Here is a 22,533-nt window from a genome sequence, read left to right as displayed (position 1 = left end):
TATTAGAATTATCTATCATGGGAATAAAAATGCTTTGCTGTATGGCAAGAGTCTGAAGGTGTCATTTTCTGAATTGTTTCCAGAATATAATGGTTTTTCAGTTCTGAGTGATGTCCAACTAACGTACCTAAAACCAGCTCTAAATAAAATGATTTAGAAACTGACACATCATTGTAAACTGACTACACTTCAATTAAAAAAAAAAGACTTACTGTACTTTGTTGTTTTCAGTGCTCGTTTTTGTTTTAGTACTGCTGTAAAACAAGCACTTTTTTTCCTTTTATAGATTTTTGTTGCTTCTACTGTGGGACAGGTGTGCTTCTAAGTACCACAGTTTTATTTATTTTATCAAAAGAAAAAATACTCTGTGAAACTAGATTTATTAATATCGCCAGTAGCAACTGTTCTACAACCCAGTCAGATTTATTCTTTTTATTTGGTTAATACCTATGTCAACTTACGCTTGAAGGCAATTTGCTGGTATATAATCTTATTGAATTTGTTCTTCCTTGTGGGATAATCTGGGGGTATCATGAGACAATATCCTAACAGTTTAACTGATCACTTTCAATATTTTTTTTGCACCTATCAATTGGCTTAGTTGGTAAAGTCACAGTGGTAATGGATTTTAGCTCAAAACTATAGGATTGATCTTTTTAGGCAGTAAGTCATATTTCTTATAGAAAGAAACCATCTCATGTCTACAAACTTCATCAATATCTTGGGCCATTTGTCTTGCAAACACAGTCTCGGTGAGCCTTGCCACTGGGCAAACTGTAGCCTATTTTATTTAATAACAATACAGGATATATTTATCCCATTTCTGAATTCATCTTTGTTACTCAAAAAGATAATCAGTCACCTGGCCCAACTTAAAAATGATGAAGTGATTGCCCTTTTACAAGTATTACATTTAATAACAAAAGAATTAGGAGTCCTTTATAACTCATACACATCTAGATACTTTTTCTTCTCTTGTCTTATAAAACAATGCAGTTACATAATGTTTTGCTGTTAATTTTTTTTCACTAGGCTTCCTTATTTTCACTCTCCAAAGTTTTTGCTATTGTGTATTTACTGTAAATAATGAGCTCATGAATAAATGCAAGTTGATAAGTTCTCCTTACATTTAAACTTCTAAAAATGCTAATTCATAAGCTTCCTTATACATATGTCTCATGACTTTTTGATTTTACACAATTTCTTGATTTTCTTTTTCTAGCCTTAAGGGCAGATTGGAACCAGGAAAATTAATACACAAGAGATCTCCCAAATATTATTTTTAAAAATAAATTGTCCTCTTCCTGCCTTAAAAAATCCACTGCCTCCAGGCCCTATCTTGTAAAAAAAAAAAAGATTTCTTCAAGTATGGAAAAATCGAACCTGATATTGTTCTTAACATTGCCCTGATTTATCTCTCTATTAATTAGTTCAGTATCAGATTATTTCCTGCATATTATCTCAGATAATGCTTTGATAAAGCTGCCCACTTTATTTATCAAGTATTTACAGAGGACCTATTAAAACAATGCCCTCTAACCACTCTACAAAATACAATGCTGAATAAACCATGCCCCCATTAGAATTTTAGGGACTTCTGAAGAAGATACGTGTATACATGTTGTAGGCATACATCACATAAATGCCATATGTACCTAGTTGACATGTATGTCAAACAAATGCATTCCACATTGTGTTTGGCACTATGGGAATATAAAGCTGAATATGGCATTACTTTCAGAGTCTGAATCTATTTGGTGAAAGAAATTCAAGCTGTTAAGCTTTAGTAAAACAATAACCATGACAGAGGTATGAAAAAACTATCTTTAGATACATAGAGGCAGGCAGGAAGGATATTCACACTCCATGAAGTAAGAGAGATGAGGGTACCAGAGAACACTGGGAGCCAAGACGACTGCAGAGGAACAGGATGCAGTATCAGACGAGGCCCGGGAGGGAACGCTGTCTTGTTTCCCACTCTATCCCGTCTATCCAACTCTGTGGCTGTTCAAAGAATATTTATTTAACAGAGAAGAAAAGAAGGACTGGTGGAGGGGAGGATAGGATCTCCCCTCCACCAGGATTTGTGGAGAGGTCAAAGAGATATCCATGCTGGAAACCAGGTGCCACACCGGTTAAAATCTTACCCTTTGCACTCCTTTATTACCTCTCACATTCCTTCTTTCTGTCTCCAGTGACATCTCATTACTTAAGCCACTAAGTGTCTGAACAGAACTACTGCAGAAGTGTCCTTATGAGTCTCCCCACCTCCGGTCATGAAACCTCTATTCCACCGCCCCTACTGCCCACCTCCCTTCTACTTTCCATGTATCAGCCTAAGAAATCTTCTAAAACTCAAATGTTTTACGGCTCCTTCTCTTTCTTTATACACAGCAATCCCCATCCCCTCCTTCCACCTAGTATCTTCAGGATAAAGTCCAAGCTTCTTTTCAAGACACAAAACTGCAAGTGTTGGCTACTGCTTATCTTCCCACACTCGTCTGTACCTATAACTCAGCTGAATTCCATGCGAGTCATACGGAAGTATTCTAACTTCAGTAATGTGCAAGGTTCTTTCAGATCTAGGTCTTAGTACTTCGTCTTTTGTCTGCAGAGTCCTTCCACCTCTGTCTTTCACCCTGCCATTGCATTTAGCCCACTACATTGAGATTACCTCTGAAACCTGTCTTTTCTACCAGAGGCTGGGTGTTTCTTAAAAGCAGGAACTGACTATGGTTCATTTTTATATCTACAATGACCACACAGATATTTAATATTTATTGAATTGATTAAAAGTTATTATTTTTCATACACACAGATATATTTATATATCTGTTCTCCCAGATCTTTGCCACGTCTCATCATTTTCAGGACTTTTAGAAACAACTTGTCTTTCTGTAACTTGGTAAATTCACTATCTGTTTTACTTTGTCCTTACAAATTTTGTCATTTGAATTTGCTGATTGGTTTCTGTTCATTTTCTCAGTGTTCCATAATGTCTTCTGGTCAACAAGAATTTGTGTAAATTTTCATTATCTCAAGATATTCAGTAATAGGTGCTACTTAGCTACACATATAGTCTCTCGTCTCTTTTCTAATAAAAGGCTTATATTACCATTTCCCTCTGAGTCTCTTTCTTTCATCCATTTGCTAGCCATCAGAGTCCATTTTTCTCCTTTTAGTAGATATCTAATTTCTCTCCTAATGTATATTTCAAAAGGTCTTTTATTTATATGCCCATCTCTAGTAAAATCTACACATATTTATTTCCCTTCTGTTTTGCCTGAAAAGTGACTTAAGTTCATCCTTGTGCTTTTGTTTTTATAACCTCTACAAAGATTTTTAAAGGAGAAAATCAAGGAACAATTACAAACATTTCTAATTTAATAAAGCCAGATTTGTGGGAGAGAATTTTAAAAGCTCGCATGTTGGCCATCCATATATTTCTTTTCATGCATACTGTTTATATGTGTGCATGGTAAGTTTAAATGCATTTCAATGGATTTTTTGCAAATTTTAAACTAATTATATACATTTTAATCAAAATTCAGAAATACAGTATAAAATGTTTTATGTAGTAATGGTTTAAGTGTGGATAATATGTCATATTGTTTAATACAGTTGAACAACCGCTTAGCTTAACAGGTGCCATGATTGTGGCCTATTTTGTACAGTAAGTCGGTAAGATACAAAACCAAATGCACAAACTTCGGGTTTACTAAGGAAAAGTCATTTTGTTTCTTCTTCCCTCTAATAATAAAACAAGTAAAATGACTGCTCTAAATTAGTGGCCTTGGGAAGTCCTAAGGAAAAGTAACCACACATTTTGTACAGTAAGATGCTAATGTTTCAGGTTAAATATGCAAATTAAAATTCCAGGCTAAATTTTCAAACACATAAATAAAAAGCACATGCTATTTTCAGACAATTATTCACTCTACAACTGAAAGAAATATACCTCAAATGTACACAAACTGCAGACACTGATGACCACCACCTTATGTCTTTTTCCCTCAGGGTTTTTTAGTTAATTGGTATTTTCTTAATTTTTCTCCTAACCCTTGTCCTCCTCCTTCTCCATGGATGGATGGCACGCTTCTCTCCAGCTGAACCCAAGCATTTGCCTTTGGTACTTCGCTAAGGTACTTTTCTCTTTATTGGCTAACGTCCTTGAAGTTCACCTACATTTACGGCTTCACAATCTGACCACAAAACTTGTCATCACAGTCCTTCTCATCGCCTATCTGCCAGTCAGTATTTCAGCTGCTCAGAGGCTATCTCCATACGGGCCCCACTCTCTTATTAAGCTGCGTATATCCCAAAAGAGCTCTCCATTTCCCTTGAAGTAAGGGCCCTACAATTCCCCTGTCTTGTTATTTTGGTTATCTTTGGCGCCAGCTCTTACAGTAACTGTGTTGTTTTTGCCCTCCTCTACTTCACCTAAGGAGTCCACTGTTTTAGTCTGTCGGTACCATCTTGCCCCTGAAATGTCCACCATCTTCCTTCTTCTGTTTCCTTTGCTGCTTCTCTAGTACAGACTCTTACAATGGTAGAACTACATTTTTTTTTTTTAGTAGCTTCTTGGCTCTATTTCCCCATATTTTCACTGACAAATCTAGATGATTTCTAAGCTAAGATGCCACTCATGTACTGCCTCTTAAAGTGACTATTCACTATGAGCTGCATCCAGTTTGCAACTCTGCCTCACTTTCGTTGTCCGCCACAGTAGACCCACAGTATGAACACATCCCTCCCCTTCTTCGTCCCTCTCTCTCTTCGTCCCTCTCCAGCGTGTTCCACGTGCCACGGTACGGGCTGGGAATCAGGAAACATTGTATCTAAACCCGGCTCTGCCACATACATGCTGTGTCATAGGGATGTTTCATTTAAGCTCTTCGAGAGTTAACATCTGTAAAATGGGCATAATAAAATCTTCTTTCCCAAGGTTGTCTGTGATATTCAAATTAAAATAAACATAAATTGGAAACATGAAGTGCTATAGAAACATGTGCTAATGCAGTGATGCTGGAACTCACTAGCTACCCAGGGATGCCATCTGTATTGATACAGTGCAGCTTCCTCTGTTTCGTACAAACAGACTGCAGAGAACCACTAACAGCACTGTGACACAAGTAACTCCTTACTCACAAGGTTTGGAAGAGTATTTTTTTTTTCCTGTCTTAATTTTTGTAAGATAAAGGCAAGTTAAAAAAAAAGGGCATGAGAGAGATTTTCTGTGGAATTACAGTTAATTAGAATTGGCAGGATAAATATTTCTGAAGAAGAAAAGAAAGCTAAAAGGGAAGACAAGAGATGAGGTAACAAAAAGAAGCAGTTTGATACATGTTATAATCCAACATCAGGCCTGGCTTTTGACTTTTGAATGGATCAGCTGGTGGAGAACTTTTTGATCCCAAACAGGGAAAGATGCCAGCTGGCAGCCCTGGAGGCTAAATGCAGAGACCCTCCTAGTTCCACAAAAAGGTTTGAATAAGAAACATGCATTTAATTTATTAGAGAACAAGCAAGGGAAGATCTGATCATGCAGTCTTACAGTATTGACTAGAGATTATACGTTTCAAGGCCTATAAGATGAAAATTTTGAATATATAAGGAATTTTGACTTGATGCTTTGTTCACTGCACTGCATATGTATTTGTTTGTTTGCATTCAGCATCCAAAATGGTGTGATGTTAACCGAGCAGCAGGATGTGGGATGAACTCTGGAAAATGAAACTCTCTTGTTCAAAATGATGTCGGCAACATCTACAGGCATTTGTATCTGGGGGACTGGACGTCAGTCAGGGGCAAGCGATGAAGAACTTGAATGTACTTAAGTACAATTTGTGAATACTGGGGAGCCTTACACTCATCACTAACTAATTTTAACCTATTTACTTAAACCTCAAATCAATTTCAACATTAAGATATCAGACTATTTGATGACATATTATAGGTTTTGTAAGAAATATGCCCAATGGAGTAAATCGGGACACAGGAAAATGCTGCACATTTCATAATTTTATACTAAGCAGTCAAGTTTTCCTTCTGGTAGGTCATTTCATTCTCTGCAGGTGGCTAAGCCTGCCTGTAAAGAGAGAGCCCTGAGTCACATGTTACACAAATGAAATGCGATTATCTTTGTGGGTAGCGTCGTACGATTTGGAACAAGTCTTTAGGTCTAATATAAAGATCCTTCAAATAAATCATCCAGCTAAGCTTCTGTGGCCCCAAACTCCTAATTTAAAAATGTTGATAAATGAAGTACCTCTTTAGTTAATAAATGAAGTATCTCTTTAGTTATCCTTTGTCAGCAACATTCATTTTAATGGAAAGTGAGTTTACAGGGTTACATGATTGAACTACTGAGCCAAGTCAGTGTTGGCAAATGATGGGCTAAATTATTGATGTTACACACTAATGAATTCTGATGAGAAATAAAACACAGACATTACGTTTCAAGTGGTTCATAATTATTTTTGTACTTTAAAAGCAATTTTACTCTTTTTTCAAATCATACTGGTTCTGTAAAACAAAAACATAGTTAGTGATTATACTAAAATTATTGAGTTTGTGGCAAAAAATGCTCTTGCAAGTTTTCATTTCTGTGAAGATAATGTTATTCACACTAGGTTTCTGATTTCCTTATATACTTCTGGGAAAAGATAATTAAATTAAATGTCTAAATTTTAAAACCAGTGTCTTTAAATAAGATAATCTGCTTTGCAACCATGGTTAGCATTTCAATAGATGTGTTTATAATCTATGATATGTCTTTCAACATGTTTACAGGAGCTGCGTTGAAATATCACAATTATTTCAGGTAATGACAAATACTGAGGGACTTCTATGAAGCAGCTTTATTTTAGTGAAGAAGTTACCTTCAAATGTGTGATGCAGAAGGAAGTGTGTACTGTAAAATGACAGATGTTTGACATGACAAGTCAGGGCCTGGTGCTAAGAACTGAAGCAGGCTCGTATTTGGCTTAGGCACACAGAGCTCTATACGTTCCATAAGGTAACGACAGTCTCCTTCAGTATTTCCTCATGACCTAACTGTCCCAGATTTAATTGCATGGGTCTGTGATCTAACTTCTTTCTAGTGAAGTGACTCAAACAAAGGCTCAATTTCAAGAGACCTTGGACTGATTTTTAATTAAGAGAGATGAGAAGTAGAAATCATAGCTGATGAGGTGTTAGTTCTGAGATTCATCGCTTGCTGGTCATGAATCTGTGGACAAGTCCTCAGCTTCTTGACAGCTCAGTTACCAACCCCGTAAGCAGGGCAACAGGTCCTCCTCTCCTATCAGAGAAGGCTGTTATAATTCCCAAGTCAGAGAGGCACGAAACTGAAACCTGCTCGGTAAACCAAACGTAAATGTACTTCCTGTATTTGCTTAGACTGTAGTTCATTTCAGAAAGGTCATCAGAACTGGTTTGAAGAGTACTTCCTTTACCAAATGAGGGAATATGATGCAGGGGAAGGATTCAGGAGAGTGTGCAAGTCAAGGTTTGGTCAACATCTGGATTATGTCCCCCTTACAATAATCTGTGCAGATCCTCTCAAGAATGAAAATCCAAAGGTGAACTTCCTTCATCATGCTGGATGGAGGCAGGACTCGCAGCGCAGTGCACTCTGGTTCTCACATCATGTACACGTCGTATGAAATTCTAAACAGTGGGACTTGTTATATCTTAACTCTGCAACATCCCATTCCCACATTAAAGTTTTCTGAGTCATTTTCTTCACCTTTAAAATTTTTCTTTTTTATCTGTGATAGACTTGGCACCATCTGTGCATAACTAGCCTACTTCAAATTTTATCTTTTTTTGTATTTAAAAATCTATCCTAACATTTTCCTCTTGTTACAACTGCTCTGTTCATTGTTCTATAATCTTGATACTTTTGGATGAAAAATCATGTGTCTGAGTTAATCTCACCTCAAAGCAGCATCATTTTATAATGATGATGCTACATTGTATGAAAAATACCTACTGGATATGCTCCATTAGTCACTAATTTTCAAACTTAAAGTTCTGTCTTTGAAAAACTCCTCTGCCCCACATTACTGACATGGCTTCTCCACTTGAAAAATGTACTGCCTGTATAAAGTGAATTAAAAAAAAAACTGGGTATTATTTTGCTTAAGTCCAGGACGAAAAAGTCAGAACACATAAAAATGTATGTCTTTCTAATACAAACAATCCTGAATATGCTTATTTTATTTTAAAATAAAAAAGGAATACATTTGGGGTTTTGCATGTTATTTAATGTAATAAAGGGAGTAGATAATTTAACTCATGGAATTTAATATTGACAAGTATTTTATTAACCTCCTGAATCTACATCACAGTGATATATGTGTGAAATGAACGTATTTCTGTTTTGATACCAGTATTTGAATTGAGGTTCTCCTTGTTTATCTCCAAATGGGAAGAAGATAGGTAATGTATCATTGTAATCATTGTTACCCGCAGGCACTCATGGATGTTGTCAGCGAGAGTCTTCCAAATATTTTGAAAGATGAAAGGGTCAGAAGACCAATATCATATGGAATGAACAAAACCCAAAGAACTAAAGAATAACAGGTTATGAACAGAGTGAGTAAAAACCACTTTGAGGGAAACAGGAAATTGTATGGAATCCAGGGTGGAAAAAGGGGCTCTTAGACTTAAACCAAACATTTGGCAGCCAAGTCAACACATGAAAAGGACAATTTTGACTTGGTTACATTCAGGGACAAGAATAACTTTATTGATTTATCCCACATCTTTATTAGGATGTTCTAGGTGCTGTCCTAGGTTTTATATATCCTAAAGGCTAAGTTTAGGTGCTAATTAAGCAATGGAGATGCTCCCTAAGTTGGGCCCCCTGGAGATCTGGCCCTGACCTTTGTTGACCTCACTGTGTACTTGTCCCTTCTCCAGCCCTGTAACTCACCACACAGGCCCTCTAATTTTACCTGCAGGAAACTTCAGCTTCATGCTCCTTGAACTGTCAATTCTACCATGTGGGGTAATTCCATGCGACCTTTAAAAATTCTGTTCAAAATATTTTCTAATTTGTCTTATAATTCGTTTCTTGATCCATATGATTAAAATTGTGTGACAATTCCCAAATATTGAGGGAATTTTTCAAATATCTTTAAAAGACTGATTTCTAATAATTCCACTGTGATCAGAGAACATTTTCCTCACTATTTTAATCCTTTTAAATTTATTAAGACTTGTTTTATGACACAGGATATGGTCTATATTTGGAAATGTTCTGTATGTATTTTAAAATAAAGTATATTCCACAGTTCTTGTTGAATGGAATGTTCTATATATGTCAATTATGTCAAGTTGTTTGATAGCATTGTTCAATTCTTCTCTGTTCCTACTGATTTTCTGTTTGTATGTGCTATCTATTCCCGAAAGAGGAGCACTGAAATCACAAATTATAATTAGATATCTTTTTATTTCTACTTTAAGTTTTCTGAGTATTTGCCTTACATATTTTGAAATTTTCTTATTTGACACATACACACTCAAGATTGTTACATGTGCTTGATTCTTTTAGTGAAATGATATTCTTGATACCTGGTAACATTTCTAGTTGCAAAGTTTAATTTACCTGATATTAATGTAGCCTCTCCAATTGTATTATGCTTGGTATGGCATGGTATATCTTTTTCCATCCTTATACTTTTAAACTATCAGTATCTTAATATTTAAACAGGGTCATTTACAACTAAATTTGAGTCTTGTATCTTTACTAATGTGCGATATCTGTTCATAACTGGACTTTTTAGTCCATTTATATTTAATATAAATTTTAATATGATTAGATTTAGGTCTATAGACTTGATATTTTTGCTGAATAAATAATTATTTCATTTTTTTTCCATCAGCAGTTTAAATATTCTTCTATGTCTTCTGGTCTCCATTGGTTCTGACAAAATGTTAGAGGTAATTTTTTATTTCCTTCTGTAACTCCCTGCCCACCCTTTGTTGGGCAAGGGGTTATAGAAACTTTCAATATTTACTTTAGGGGTTATCTCCTTTAGAAAACTGCTCTTACAAAACAGAAGAAGTGTTCTTCTTTTTATTGTCATTTATATTTACATAACATGTTCTGTCTGCCACCTTTATAAGACTGCAACCTTTTTGAAGACAGAGATTATATCTTTCATCTTTGGACTCTCAGTTTCTAGCAAAAATGCCTTTCAAATAGTAGGGAATTCCCCAAATGTGTCTTGAAAATAACTGATATTCAACTTAACTATACATTGCTTAAGGTTAAAGAACATGAGGTATACTGTACGCCATTATACTGGTATTCAATAAGTACAGAGTGAAATCAGTGTTTCAATATGTTATGGAAACTTATGGAATTCTAAAAGTACATTTTCAACATAGAAAGATAATGAAACAATTGATTTCAAAGGTAGGAGTATAGAAGAAATGAACTCATAAGTTCTCTTTCACCCCCAATTTTCTGGCTCCAAATGGACTTTTGGCAACAGGCATTTTATTTCTTAGCCATAAGCAGCTTTTGGATGAGGGTGGAGTGCTGATTTTACATTTAACACATGATATTGGTTATTTATTTGGATGTTTTAATTTACAACATTTGTCTAATTCTTCTTTTAGTTTATGTGTTTTATACATATTTTATGACTGAGGCAAGAATCATTAAAAGATTTGAAGTTAACCAAGCATTCCTTTTGTTCTATTGTATGACTAGATGTGTTGTGTACCTATATGTTGTGTCCTGAATTCCCAAGAGTTTGAAATGATGTTAGACATGGAGTTGCAAGGTCAGAAGGTGGGAAGATCAGAAAGCATAAATGCTCCCGCCTGTGATTAACTGATTTTGGCAATTTTTGGCAAGAAGTTGTTGCATATTTGGAATCACCTTACAGCAGTAAAAGGTAAGAGAGAGGAGAAAGTGAGTTAAGGTTGTACATTGTTAACTGTGTTCTGAGCATACTGCATACATTATCTCATATGATTCTCACAGCAACTCTTTAGTATATACTGTATATAATTATCTCACATCCCCGATTACACCGCCAAAAAGCAATCAAACAACTCCCCAACCCCCCTACTCCAAAACTCAAATTCTAGTATTCGAGCTGTTAGGTCTGTATTTTCAGTTCAACATGGAAAGAGAGATTAAATAAAAAGGTTTACCCTTTCAACTATTTTGAGCTATTTATTTACACAGGTAATAAGGCAAAATGCACTGTTAAGATGTATTTCAGTGCCTCCCGTCATCTCATATGCCCCTCCCCTATATTATTTTGCTCTTTAGCACAGAGCATTAGTATACCCTTAACTTGTTGACTGGCTTGTATCCCCTATTGAAATGCAAGTTCACAAGGGTTAGACATTTTGTCTGTTTTGCTCTTACTGTGTCTTTTTTCATGAAAAATTTTTTTCTAGTCAAATTTAATAATATTTCCCTTAACGGTTTTCTTCCCTCATTTAAGAAAGGTTTTCTTACCTCAATACTATTCAGTAGTCTGTATTTTTAAAAAGATAGACTTTTAATCCTTATCCTAAATTTATATAAACATATGAAATAATCTATTTTATATTATCCCTCAGATATTTACCTTTGTCCCTCAGATAGCTGCCAAGTGAACAGCCTCATTACATACAATTTGAAATCCTACTCTCATTATACTCTAAATTCTAAATGTTTGTGGGGCATTCCTGTATGCTTTATTTCAGTGCATAGCCTCAGGCCTGCTGCCTGTTTTGTAAAGAAGTTTTACTGCAACACAGTTACATCTATTCATATACTGTTTTCTACAGCAACTTTCCTGCTACAAGGCAGGGCTGAGTAATTGTAACAAAGACTGAATGTCCAGCAGAGCTTAAAACATTTACTATTTGATCCTTTAAAGAAAAAGTTTACTAAGTGCTCTGTTCTGTTTTATAGATTTTTGATCTATTCCTGAGCCAGTATTATGCTGTTTTAATTTAATAAAGATGCTTTTTGATATGTTTTGCTATCCAGTAGCCTAAGTTCCTGACCCTGATTCAGCAACAATTTTTCTTTTTTAAAAAATGTCAGATATATTCGTGTTTATTTTTATCTTCCAAAGGCATTTAGAATCACCTTCTCAAGCTTCACTTCAATGTTGAATGGATTTTGAGGATGACTGTATTAAGTTTATGGAGTTCTCAAATGCAGAAATTTAAAAAATACCTGGTATCTTCTCATCCATGAAAATGATAAATATTTACTTTTATTTCAGTCTTTGCTTATGTCTTTTCAGTGTTGCTTAAAAGCCTTCTCCAAAAGGACTGAGCTGACGTTTTATTAGGTTTACTCTTAGGAATGCTATACTTCAGGTTACCATTTTAAAAACTGTCTTATTAATTCTAATGCTTTTCTGGTTGATTCTCCCAGATTTTCTAAGAGAAACACCATATTGGCAGACAGTGATGCTAGTTTTGCCCTCTTCCTACACAGTATCTGTACCTCTTATTTTTCTTGGTTTACTACTAAGGCTTCAGCATAGTAATGCACAGTAATGTTTACTTTTGCCTTGATTCAATTAACTTATCATTTAGTATATTTTACCAGGTTAACTTTTGTTCTATACTCTTTTGTGACTTTTATTAAAGTAAGTATATGTTGTCTTGTTACCAAATGTTTTCCAGTATATATTGAGTAATTACATGTATCTCTCCTTTAACCTGTCATTATATTAAATTACATTAATATATTTCCTGAAGTTGAATTTCTCTAGAGTTGAATCAAAACTCACAGGTTTTGAGAATAGCAAGCCTAGAAATAAACCTGCATACCTACAGTTAATTAATCTTCGACAAAGGGGGCCAGACAATGGAGAAAACACAGTCTCTTCAGCAAGTGGTGTTGGGAAAGCAGGACAGCCACGTGTAAATCAATGAATTTAGAACACTTCCTCACACCATATACAAAAATAAACTCAAAATGGCTTAAAATGAAAACACAGGACAGGACACCACAAATCTCCTGGAAGAGAACATAGGCAAAGCATTCTCTGACATAAATCATAGCAATGCTTTCCTAGGTCTACCGAGGCAATGGAAAAAAAGCAAAAATAAACAAATGGGACCTAATCAAACTTATAAGCTTTTGCATAGCAAAGGGAACCATAAACAAAACAGAAAGACAACCTATGAACTGGGAGAAAATATTTGCAAATGAGGCAACTGACAAAGCCTTAATTTCCAGAACATACTAACAGCTCATACAACTCAATAACAACAACAACAAAACAAACCTAAACAAAAAATGGGCAGAAGACCTAAATAAACATTTCTCCAAAGAAGACATACAGATGGCCAACAGGCACATGAAAAGATGCTCAACATTGCTAATTATCAGAGAAATGCAAATCAAAACTACAACGAGGTATCACCTCACACCAGTCAGAATGGCCATCATTAGAAAGTCCAAAAACAATAAATGTTGGAGAGGCTGTGGAGAAAAGTGAACCCTCCCACACTATTGGTAGGAATGTAATTTGGTGCAGCTGCTATGGAAAACAGTACGGAGACTCCTTAACAAACTGAAAATACACTTACCATATGATCCAGCAATCCCACTCCTGGGCATATATCTGGAGAAAACTGTAATCTGAAAAGACACATGCACCCCAGTGCCCAATAGTAGCACTATTTACAATAGCCAAGACAATGGATGCAACCTAGATGTCTATCAATAGATGAATGGATAAAGAAGCGGTGGTATATATACACAATGGAATACTACTCAGCCATAAAAAAGATTGAAATAATGCCATTTGCAGCAACATGGACATAGAGATTATCATACTAAGTAAAGTAAGTCAGAGAAAGACAAATATTACATGATATCACTTATATATGGAATCTAAAAAAGTGATACAAATGAACTTATTTACAAAATAGAAATAGACTCACAGACATAGAAAACAAACTTATGGTTACCAAACAGGAAAAGGTCGGGGGAGGGATAAATTAGGAGTTTGGGATTAGCAGATATAAACTACTATATATATAATATAGATAAACAAAAAGGTTCTATTGTATAGCACAGGGAGCTATATTCAATATCTTATAATAACCTTTAATGAAAAAGAATGTGTGTGCATATACATATAACTGTATCACTATGCTGTACACCAGAAACTAAGACAACATTGTAAATCAACTCTACTTCAATTAAAAAAAACTCACAGGTTTTGTTATGTGATGCTCTTATTTTCTTTTTAAAAAGTTCAAGATGTGCTAATATTTCCTATTGTGATTACAACTTTTAAAATGTTTCTCTAGTTTTCAATCAGTTCTCAATTTTTATAATTTGAAGTTATGTTGTCATGTGCATTAAGTTTATAATTGATATGCCTTAATAGGTTATATATTTATCAATATGAAATACTCATATTTGAGTGTTTTAATTTTTTTTTTGCCTTGAAGTCTCTCTCTTTTTAAGTCAGAACTTCTTATTCTTCTTTTTCTAGGCTCTTCATTCCATTTCTATTTGTCTGAGGTGCATCTCTTCTGAATGAGATAGATTTTGCTTTTATAATCAATCTGTGAATCAGTTACTTTAAACTGTGTAAAGAAACCATGTAGTTATTATGATTACTAATGTGTTTGGGCTTATTTTGTATATTTTTATATTTTTCTTGTCCTCCTTCCTGCATTTTGAATTGTTCAACTTTTTATGGTATTTTTTTTCTCCAGTAGTTTAGGAGTGACAAATCTTCTTTCTAGAACATCCAGTAGATATTCTTATTATTGGAAACTATATTTAAATACCTTTTATACTACTGTATAGAACTAATCAGTAATATTTGGCAATTCAATGTTTTTCGTTAATCATTATCTCTAAATGTATTGTAAAAACTCAAATTTCTGTAATTTCTTTTGTCTCTAAAGAGATCATACACTTTGGAGATTTTCTTTTATATCACATTATTAAGTGATTTTAGATTTTTATCCTGTGTTTCTTCTGACTTCATTTGCACAGTTCTCTTTCAGGAATAGGAAACTGGACTGTTCCTTTGTGTGTGTGTGTGTCTGTGTGTGTGTGTCTGTGTGAGAAAGAGGGCAAAAGACAGAGAAAGAAAACTGATTAAATACTTTACTTCTGTGCCATCGAAATTCCTGGCAAAGCACCTAGAGAATGCTTTTGCTTATTAACTACAGAATTGTAGGCACCTACAGCTGAAAAGAATCTTTGAGATTATCACATTCAATCTTAATAAACCAATTAACTAATTCACTTATAATCAATTCACTCAAATATTTTTGAGTACTTACTACGTTAGAACTATAGCTGGTGCCAGGGAGACAAAGATTAACAAGTAAAACGCTTTCCAACTGAGGATGCTCACATTCTAGTGGGTGAAGAGACACAGACACATGCACACATGTTTGTGCAAGGTTCTGTGAGGTTGGGGAACATTCCGGGAGGAGCACTGCCTGAGCAGCTGCTCTCTGGCTGACTCTGAGACCGTTCGCTTTCCCTCAACCACTGCAGTAACTTCTGCCTGAGCATCAGCAGCGCCATGTTTGGACAGCAGCACTTGTTAGAGTATGTGTTCCTACTGCACCCAAACCCACCTTCCAAACCCCTCCATCATTGGTTCAGATGTTTCTCCCTAGAGCTCATCAAAATATTTATGCACTGACCTTGATTTAGCAGACTTTTAGATATTTGCCTTCCAAAGTCTTTTACAATTAAGTTCAGCATTCTAAATTGTATATATTTCTTCCTTATCACTCTTAAATTGCTGCTCTTGTGTGTATCAATATGGCCCTTAAACTATGCTTTTTCAAATATGTACAAAATACTGCCGAGGTGTTTAACTTTTGAAAAAGTGTAATGGGGCTGTCATTTCCTTTACTCAGATCACAATATTTGTGCTTATTCAGCCTACTGCCACATTAACACGTCGTAGCCACATCACAATCTTTCACTTAAATGACGATGAGTCTTTTTTCCAAATAAGATGCCAAAGAGGTATTAAATATCACAGCATTAAATAAATTAAACATAAAAAGAGAAAAATAATGATGTTAAAATAAAACAATAGTACTTACTTTCTATGGGCTCACACGTGAGGTTAGGACTGCAAAATACACTAATATGCTGTCAGAGTCAAGAAGTCTTATGTGCTTGCTAAGGCTGGAACATAGCATTGGTTTCCAAGTTTGTAACAGCCTACTTTGGCTCCTATTAAAATTGTGGTGAACTAAAAGCCCTATGTGTACATATAAAAATGGTTTCTATGTCAAATATACTGATTCTTCATTTCAGACACAGTTCATTTTATTGGTTCCTGCTTGATCATGTAATTCAGAAGCTTATCTGGCCCACCTGATTCTCTGCCATTTGCAGATCTGACAGCTATACTTTTTGATGATCTTGCAAGGACTTGCTCCAAGCCCAAGGGTGAAACAAAGTTTCCTTTTTCTGCTCAACATCTATTTTGCATTGCTTTAACTCAGTATCAGTTAAACACAATTTATTTTTCAGAAGGTTCATCAGATGATTTTTCTCATTGAATAGTTCACTGATACCTCACGGCATCATTATACTACCCTCCCCAATACTGACAAGCTATTAAATCATAAAAGTAGAGCAAAGGCATCTTGTTCTGTTAAGCAGCTTTTAGTCATATTGAGATAAACTGTAGAGACTGACACCTACACACTCACTGTGTAAACATATCAAGTCACTCTACCATGTTTTCCTATTAAAAATTGGATATAGTAAGTAAAAACAAGATAGGCACAGGACGCTTTCAGATCCCCTTAGTGGCCTTGCTACCACACATCCTAAAAAACAGAGTAAGATTTGAACTATTTTCACTGATGTTTTAAAGCCCCAATGGAGCTTACAATCCTCTACGAATGAGAGCTTAGCAACAAGTAGAAGGCGTTAGCTGCTGAAAATACAGCTGTGGTATGGTGGTACGAACAGAGCATAGCAGGAGGTCAAGGAAGGTCTCAATCAATTCATCTGGCAGAGGAAGGCGGGGGAAGCACCCAGGGAGGATTTTGTAGAGGGGAGGTTTGATTTGAGTCAGGCGTTCTTTAAAGGGAACGGTAAGGGAGAGTACTGCAGAAAGAGGGAAGAGTATAAGCACAGGAGAGGAAGATGGGGTTAAACAGAAGGTGTCATGATTAGCAGGAATTTTGGAGTGGCTGAAAATGACTGAAGGGACTTGTGTGGAGATGGATGAAGCTGGGAGGGTCAGCAGGAGCTGGGTCATGGAGGGCACTGTCTGCCATGTTGAGGGTTTTGGAGTTGACTTTTTCCAGAAGAATGTACGTGTTCCTATAGTTTCATGGCAAGATCCTGAAGATTGTATTTTTACATCTTTATTAAAAGCCAAAATTAAAATCTTCTAAATTGAAGGCATCTCCAGTAGATAAGAAAAGAATCCACTAAGTTATGCTCCTCAACTCCCCAAATGCAATCCAGCCTGTTGCTGTGTCTCTAAATGCTGAATAGTTCAGTTTTTCTACTGATACGACCCTCTCATTTCTACCCCTTCATTTCAGCTGGTGTGTAACCGCCATAAAAATAAGTAATTTAAAATCAAGTTTGGTAAAGAATGTATTGGTGAATTTCTAATGAAAAATTAAAATTAAGGACTATTGAAGATTATAGATTGAGAATTCATTTAACCCATATCTGAATAGCTTCTACTGACATTTTCAATATTTGAAAATATACCCTAATTCGCCATGAGAATTTATCATTTGTTTTTTTTTTTTTAAAGAATGTTTAAATCTGGGGAGAAATATGTGATTTTCCCAAAACAATAATTAGATGCAGGTTATTTTTGAATATTTAAAAGAAAATCACAGGTTATAGCCACTCTATAATTTCAATACACTAAATGTTAACAGACATATCTAAGGAAAACATATGCTCCTGACTTCTAAAATACTGCAATTACAGTTTATATTCGTTTCTGTATGAATATATATTAAACCTACATATTTTAAACACTACCTTCTCAAAACTTAAAATTTCTCCTCTTATTTAAAATTTTTGTTATAATTCATTATCAATAGAACTCTTCATAAACCTTGTTAAAGTACATATATAAAGCATGTATAAAAAGTATTTATACATATACTTTGTTAAGGTACATATATGCTTTAGATATGGGATACACATCTGTATCTATATATCCATATACTGTCAGAAGAAAATAGCAAAAATGGCCACAAGTAAAAGTGAAATTCGAAATAGCTTTGCAAGTGCTTTTAACATCCTTTTCTTTAATTGTGGTAAAAGTACCATGAAGTGAACATGTAAATAAAATATTGAGAAAATAATTTGGTTCGCTTAGTTTCAGCATGCACTGTTAATACCTCAAGTTAATAAAAATTATGGTTTTCATGGCATTGCTATTTCTGTTTTTTTATCGAACAGGTACTTCTGTTGTTTTTTTTTAATTTGAACAAGGAGGTGGATGTTTTCTTTTGGGAGGTCATGTATTATCCATTTTGCTATACTTCAAATAGCGAAATATTCATTTGAAAAAATGTAAGTAGTTTTCATGTAATAGTTACTGTGGGTTTCTAAAATAAGGACAATTGATCCATTAAAAGTTTTTACAGAGACAAACTGAAATTTCATATGCATCTGGTTCCACAGTTACATTCTCATCCCAAATTGCTTATCCTTCAAGTAAAGCCATCTCCAAGTCGGCTTAGGAGGATGAGACTTTTGCAACAATGCAAGGAGAAAGAAAACAGTTAAATAAAACAAGCACGGGTGTCATTTACACTGAAGTAGATTTCACACAAAAGCAACACAAGGCAACTGCTGACAGTATCTTTTAAACAGCCAAATGGCATCTGTAAAGCCTGAAGATCTGAAAAAAATATATTTACATCAAATGTATTTATAAAAATCCATTCTGAGGTTTGTGAGAAATAAGTTCAATCTCCTTTTCTCCCCAAAGTATGCCTGGTATATATGCTAACTTACTGAATTCATCCTTCATGCAATTCCAGTTTATTAAAGAGGTTAAAAATTTATAAAACTCTGATGGGATATGGTTTTAATGCTTCATCACACTACCCATCATTTGCTTTTCAATCTAGATCAGAATGATCTTTCCTACTTCCCTGCAATCACTTACCTGCACAGCTAATATTTTCTGAATACTCTCTTGAGAGTCTATCTGGAACTTGGCCAGCCTCATCTGGCTGTAGAGGACCACCAGTTCGAAGTGCTTCTGCCACACCTTGTGTATCCTTCTTTGCAGCTGACAGAACTAAAAGGAAGAGGGAGGGGGAAAAACACAAGTCAGAGTAGGAGAGGAAATTAATGGCGGTGTTCAAGAAGAAGGATGGAGGGAAATATAGAAAGCAGTCAATAGCCCATTCTGCACTGCACGGCCCTGACAGGAATTTCACAGTCTCTTGATTTTTCAGCCCACTCATGTGCATTCATCAGAAACCAGTCACATCTGGCCGCCAGGATGGGGGGTTAATTTTCTCTAAATGCCTCAGCAGTTTTGTTCTAGCTGAGGCAAACTCTGTGACTGCAAAGCTGATGAGTAAAATATTTCTACTTCACCCAGTTTAACTCAAAACCGATAGCCTCGGGACATATTGAACCTTTCTTTAAAAAATAATCTTTTGAAGCTTTTTTGAATGGCACATCAGGTCAAGCCAAAGTTTAAAAACGCAACTTTAAGACTTTGATGGACACCATTGCTTCTTTTTTCCCTCGTAAAGCCTTACCATTGCTTGGCAATGTGTGCTTTCGGGCATGACAAAACTAAAGAGAATTAACTTAGCCATCAACTGCTGAGGGAGAACAATAACAGGGAAGAAATTTCCAGCTAGAACTCCCCATTAATCTGCCTCCCTCTGACCATGTGACACAGAAATATCTCACTGCACCAAAGTACAGTGGACGTAATGTTTAGAAGTGACACTTAAAATATGGAATCTATACAGAGAAAGAAATATTTCTCCTGTGAGGCATTCTCTCTCTTTTGGAAATTTAATACAAAATCAACCAAACAAACAAAAATACACAGTATGAGTGTTACCAAGACAATGTACATTCTCTCTTTCAACAGTTAGAATAGCCACATATTACAGAATTGTTATAATTAGGTTATCTTCAAAGAAATAAGCTTCATAAAAATCAATAGGAAAAAACATCTTAAAAACATTTATCCATAATATATTCTGTTACTGAAACCCCTTTTGTTTTTGGTAATGTGGATAATTGCTTACATTGATTTCTTTATAGGGTATTTTGCAGAATGAAAAAATACACGCCAAAAATTTCATGTCAAACATTTCTTCATAAAAAAATAAAAACATGTCCATTTTATATTCTATTTATTGATCTGGTTACTGATTACAGGTAAGACATCCTTTGCAAAACTTCATCAAACAGTGCATATATGACTTGTGACCTTTTCTGTATGCATATTTCAATGAAAGAGCTTACTTAAAAATAATCATTTAAAAAATAACTATCTGGTGCTCCATGTGAATTGTTTATCATCATTATCTTCATTATGAATTGTAACAAGCAATAGATAGGTATGTGTGTAAACCCACAAAAAATAAAGCCTCTATTCCTGGGTAATAGGTTAACTTAGAAAAGATAACCTTGAAACTATAGATATTTCAGCTTGCTCAGCTGAAATACATTACCTGAAATTAGTTTACAGGCATTTCAGATAATTTAGGCTATTGAATTAAATAGTAACATCACTTTTTGAAGAAGAAAATCAGTCAATATTAAATTTTTCCTGTAATATTTTAATATATATTTAAATACATTATTTTAATAATTTTAATATAAAAAATTTTATGTCAACTCTGACAGCCAGTGGGGGGGGGTATGCTGTATCTTGATATACTCATTAAGACACCAGGATACTTTACTCAATGTATTATATTATTATGATATCCACAAATATGACAAAAGACAAATAACAGATGAGTTCTAGAGGGACTCCTTAAAGAGAAGGTAATGTTTTTACAAGAGGATGTATTTCAACATGTGGATGTGGGAGCTGGTCAATCAAAGTGAACTGAAGGGTAATATTTCCCATACCTACATCTTAAATGAGAAGCTGCTATATACAGTACGTTGATTTTATTCAGCTTTCTGTATTCTAGATTGAAGTAGCCATAAAGGCCTTAACTTAGTCCATATATGAGCATTAACTGAAGCTACCTAAGTAGAGAAGTTCCTTAAGTATCAATTAAGGAAGAGTAGTATCTTAAAAAACTTCACAAAAATCTATAGCTAATAGGCCTCTGGAAAAAGAAGAACCAGGACAGGGAAAAACTGCAGGCATTCTTGAACCAGAATCCAAAAAGAGTCACATATACACGTACATATGTGCACATCATTAAAGACAATAAGATGATCAACAATATATATGGGAAAATATTTGAGGCACTAGGAAGGAGGGCTGATTTAAGAGTTGGCCATGATGACAACTCTTTTAGGTAAGCAGTTCTGATAAAAGGCTAATTGTAAGATGTCAGTGGACAGTTGATCACTCAATAAATATTTATTAACTCAATAAAGTGAATTGGTAAAATTTTAGTGGCAAAAGTGAAGCAGTGAACGAGACTCCCTGGAACTTACTAATTAATGAAAGAAGAGGAAATAAACCAAGTAAATGCAAGACTCATAAAATATATAAGGGGAAAATTAAGGCAATAGAGAGTTAAGTCGTGACAGGAAAAGTCCTTCAGGTGGATGCAGAATTTAGGTTGGAACGCCAAAGTAACTGAAATGTTTTTTGATCTCTTCCACTTCACTTAACCCAATGTTTCTGGAATGAAACATTCCAATGATTACATTCCTGAGGCTTAATCATTTATTCCTGCACTGATTACATTCCTGGCCTCTCAGTCAGATTTTAGGGAAGGGGGGGTGGGAAGAGGGAGAAAATGGTAGAGAAACACAGTAGGACAGTGAGGGAGACAAACGCAGTGGGTGGGGGGTTAGCAAGGGCACTCCGAGGACCTGCCAGGTGCTTAGAAGTAAGAATGGAATTTAGAGTCATTGCCAGATGACCTGGACTGCTGGTTAGCCTCAGGCAAATATCTCAAGAATTCTGGAAGAGAATGGAATATTTTCATAGAAAACGAAGGAGGAAGCATATTAGAGCAGAAAGAGTCATTTTGGGAAAAGATCCTCAATTTCATTGCCCTCACGTTTGTGTAAGAAAAGAGGAAGTGAGGATATTCAACTGTGTCAGGAAACCTGAATCAGGAAGTAGCTGGTATGTACTCTGAGTCAGTTAAAATAGAAAAAGGAAGGAACAGCCTTCTGACAATGGTTTCTGACCAGTGTGAATCTGTAGCACATTTGGTAAGCTTGGCTCTTACACTTGCTTTGTGAGCTCTTTGCTGGAGGAAGCCCAAAGATGGAATTCACTGATACTTCTTTTGAGCTAGTGATCATTATGTACATGAAGAGGAAGATCAGTCAGTGTCCATTTTGACATGGTGCTGGTGATCTTCTGTCAATATGAACATTGT

General features: G+C 35.2%; 1 protein-coding gene across 1 annotated transcript in view; it reads right to left on the bottom strand.

Annotated features, from left to right (window-relative positions):
* The window catches only part of CCDC178 (coiled-coil domain containing 178), a 285,980-nt gene that overhangs the window by 8,250 nt on the left and 255,197 nt on the right, over positions 1-22,533 (bottom strand). Inside the window, exon 23 of the mRNA XM_072949050.1 lies at positions 19,143-19,277. Coding sequence (XP_072805151.1) covers positions 19,143-19,277 — 135 coding nt within the window. The remainder of the gene's footprint in view (positions 1-19,142; positions 19,278-22,533) is intronic.

Source organism: Vicugna pacos, chromosome 24 (assembly GCF_048564905.1).
Source record: "Vicugna pacos chromosome 24, VicPac4, whole genome shotgun sequence".
In the NCBI taxonomy this organism is placed as follows: domain Eukaryota; kingdom Metazoa; phylum Chordata; class Mammalia; order Artiodactyla; family Camelidae; genus Vicugna; species Vicugna pacos.
The sequence above is the reverse complement of the archived record's forward strand: the minus strand, read 5'-3'. Positions and strand labels throughout refer to the sequence as shown.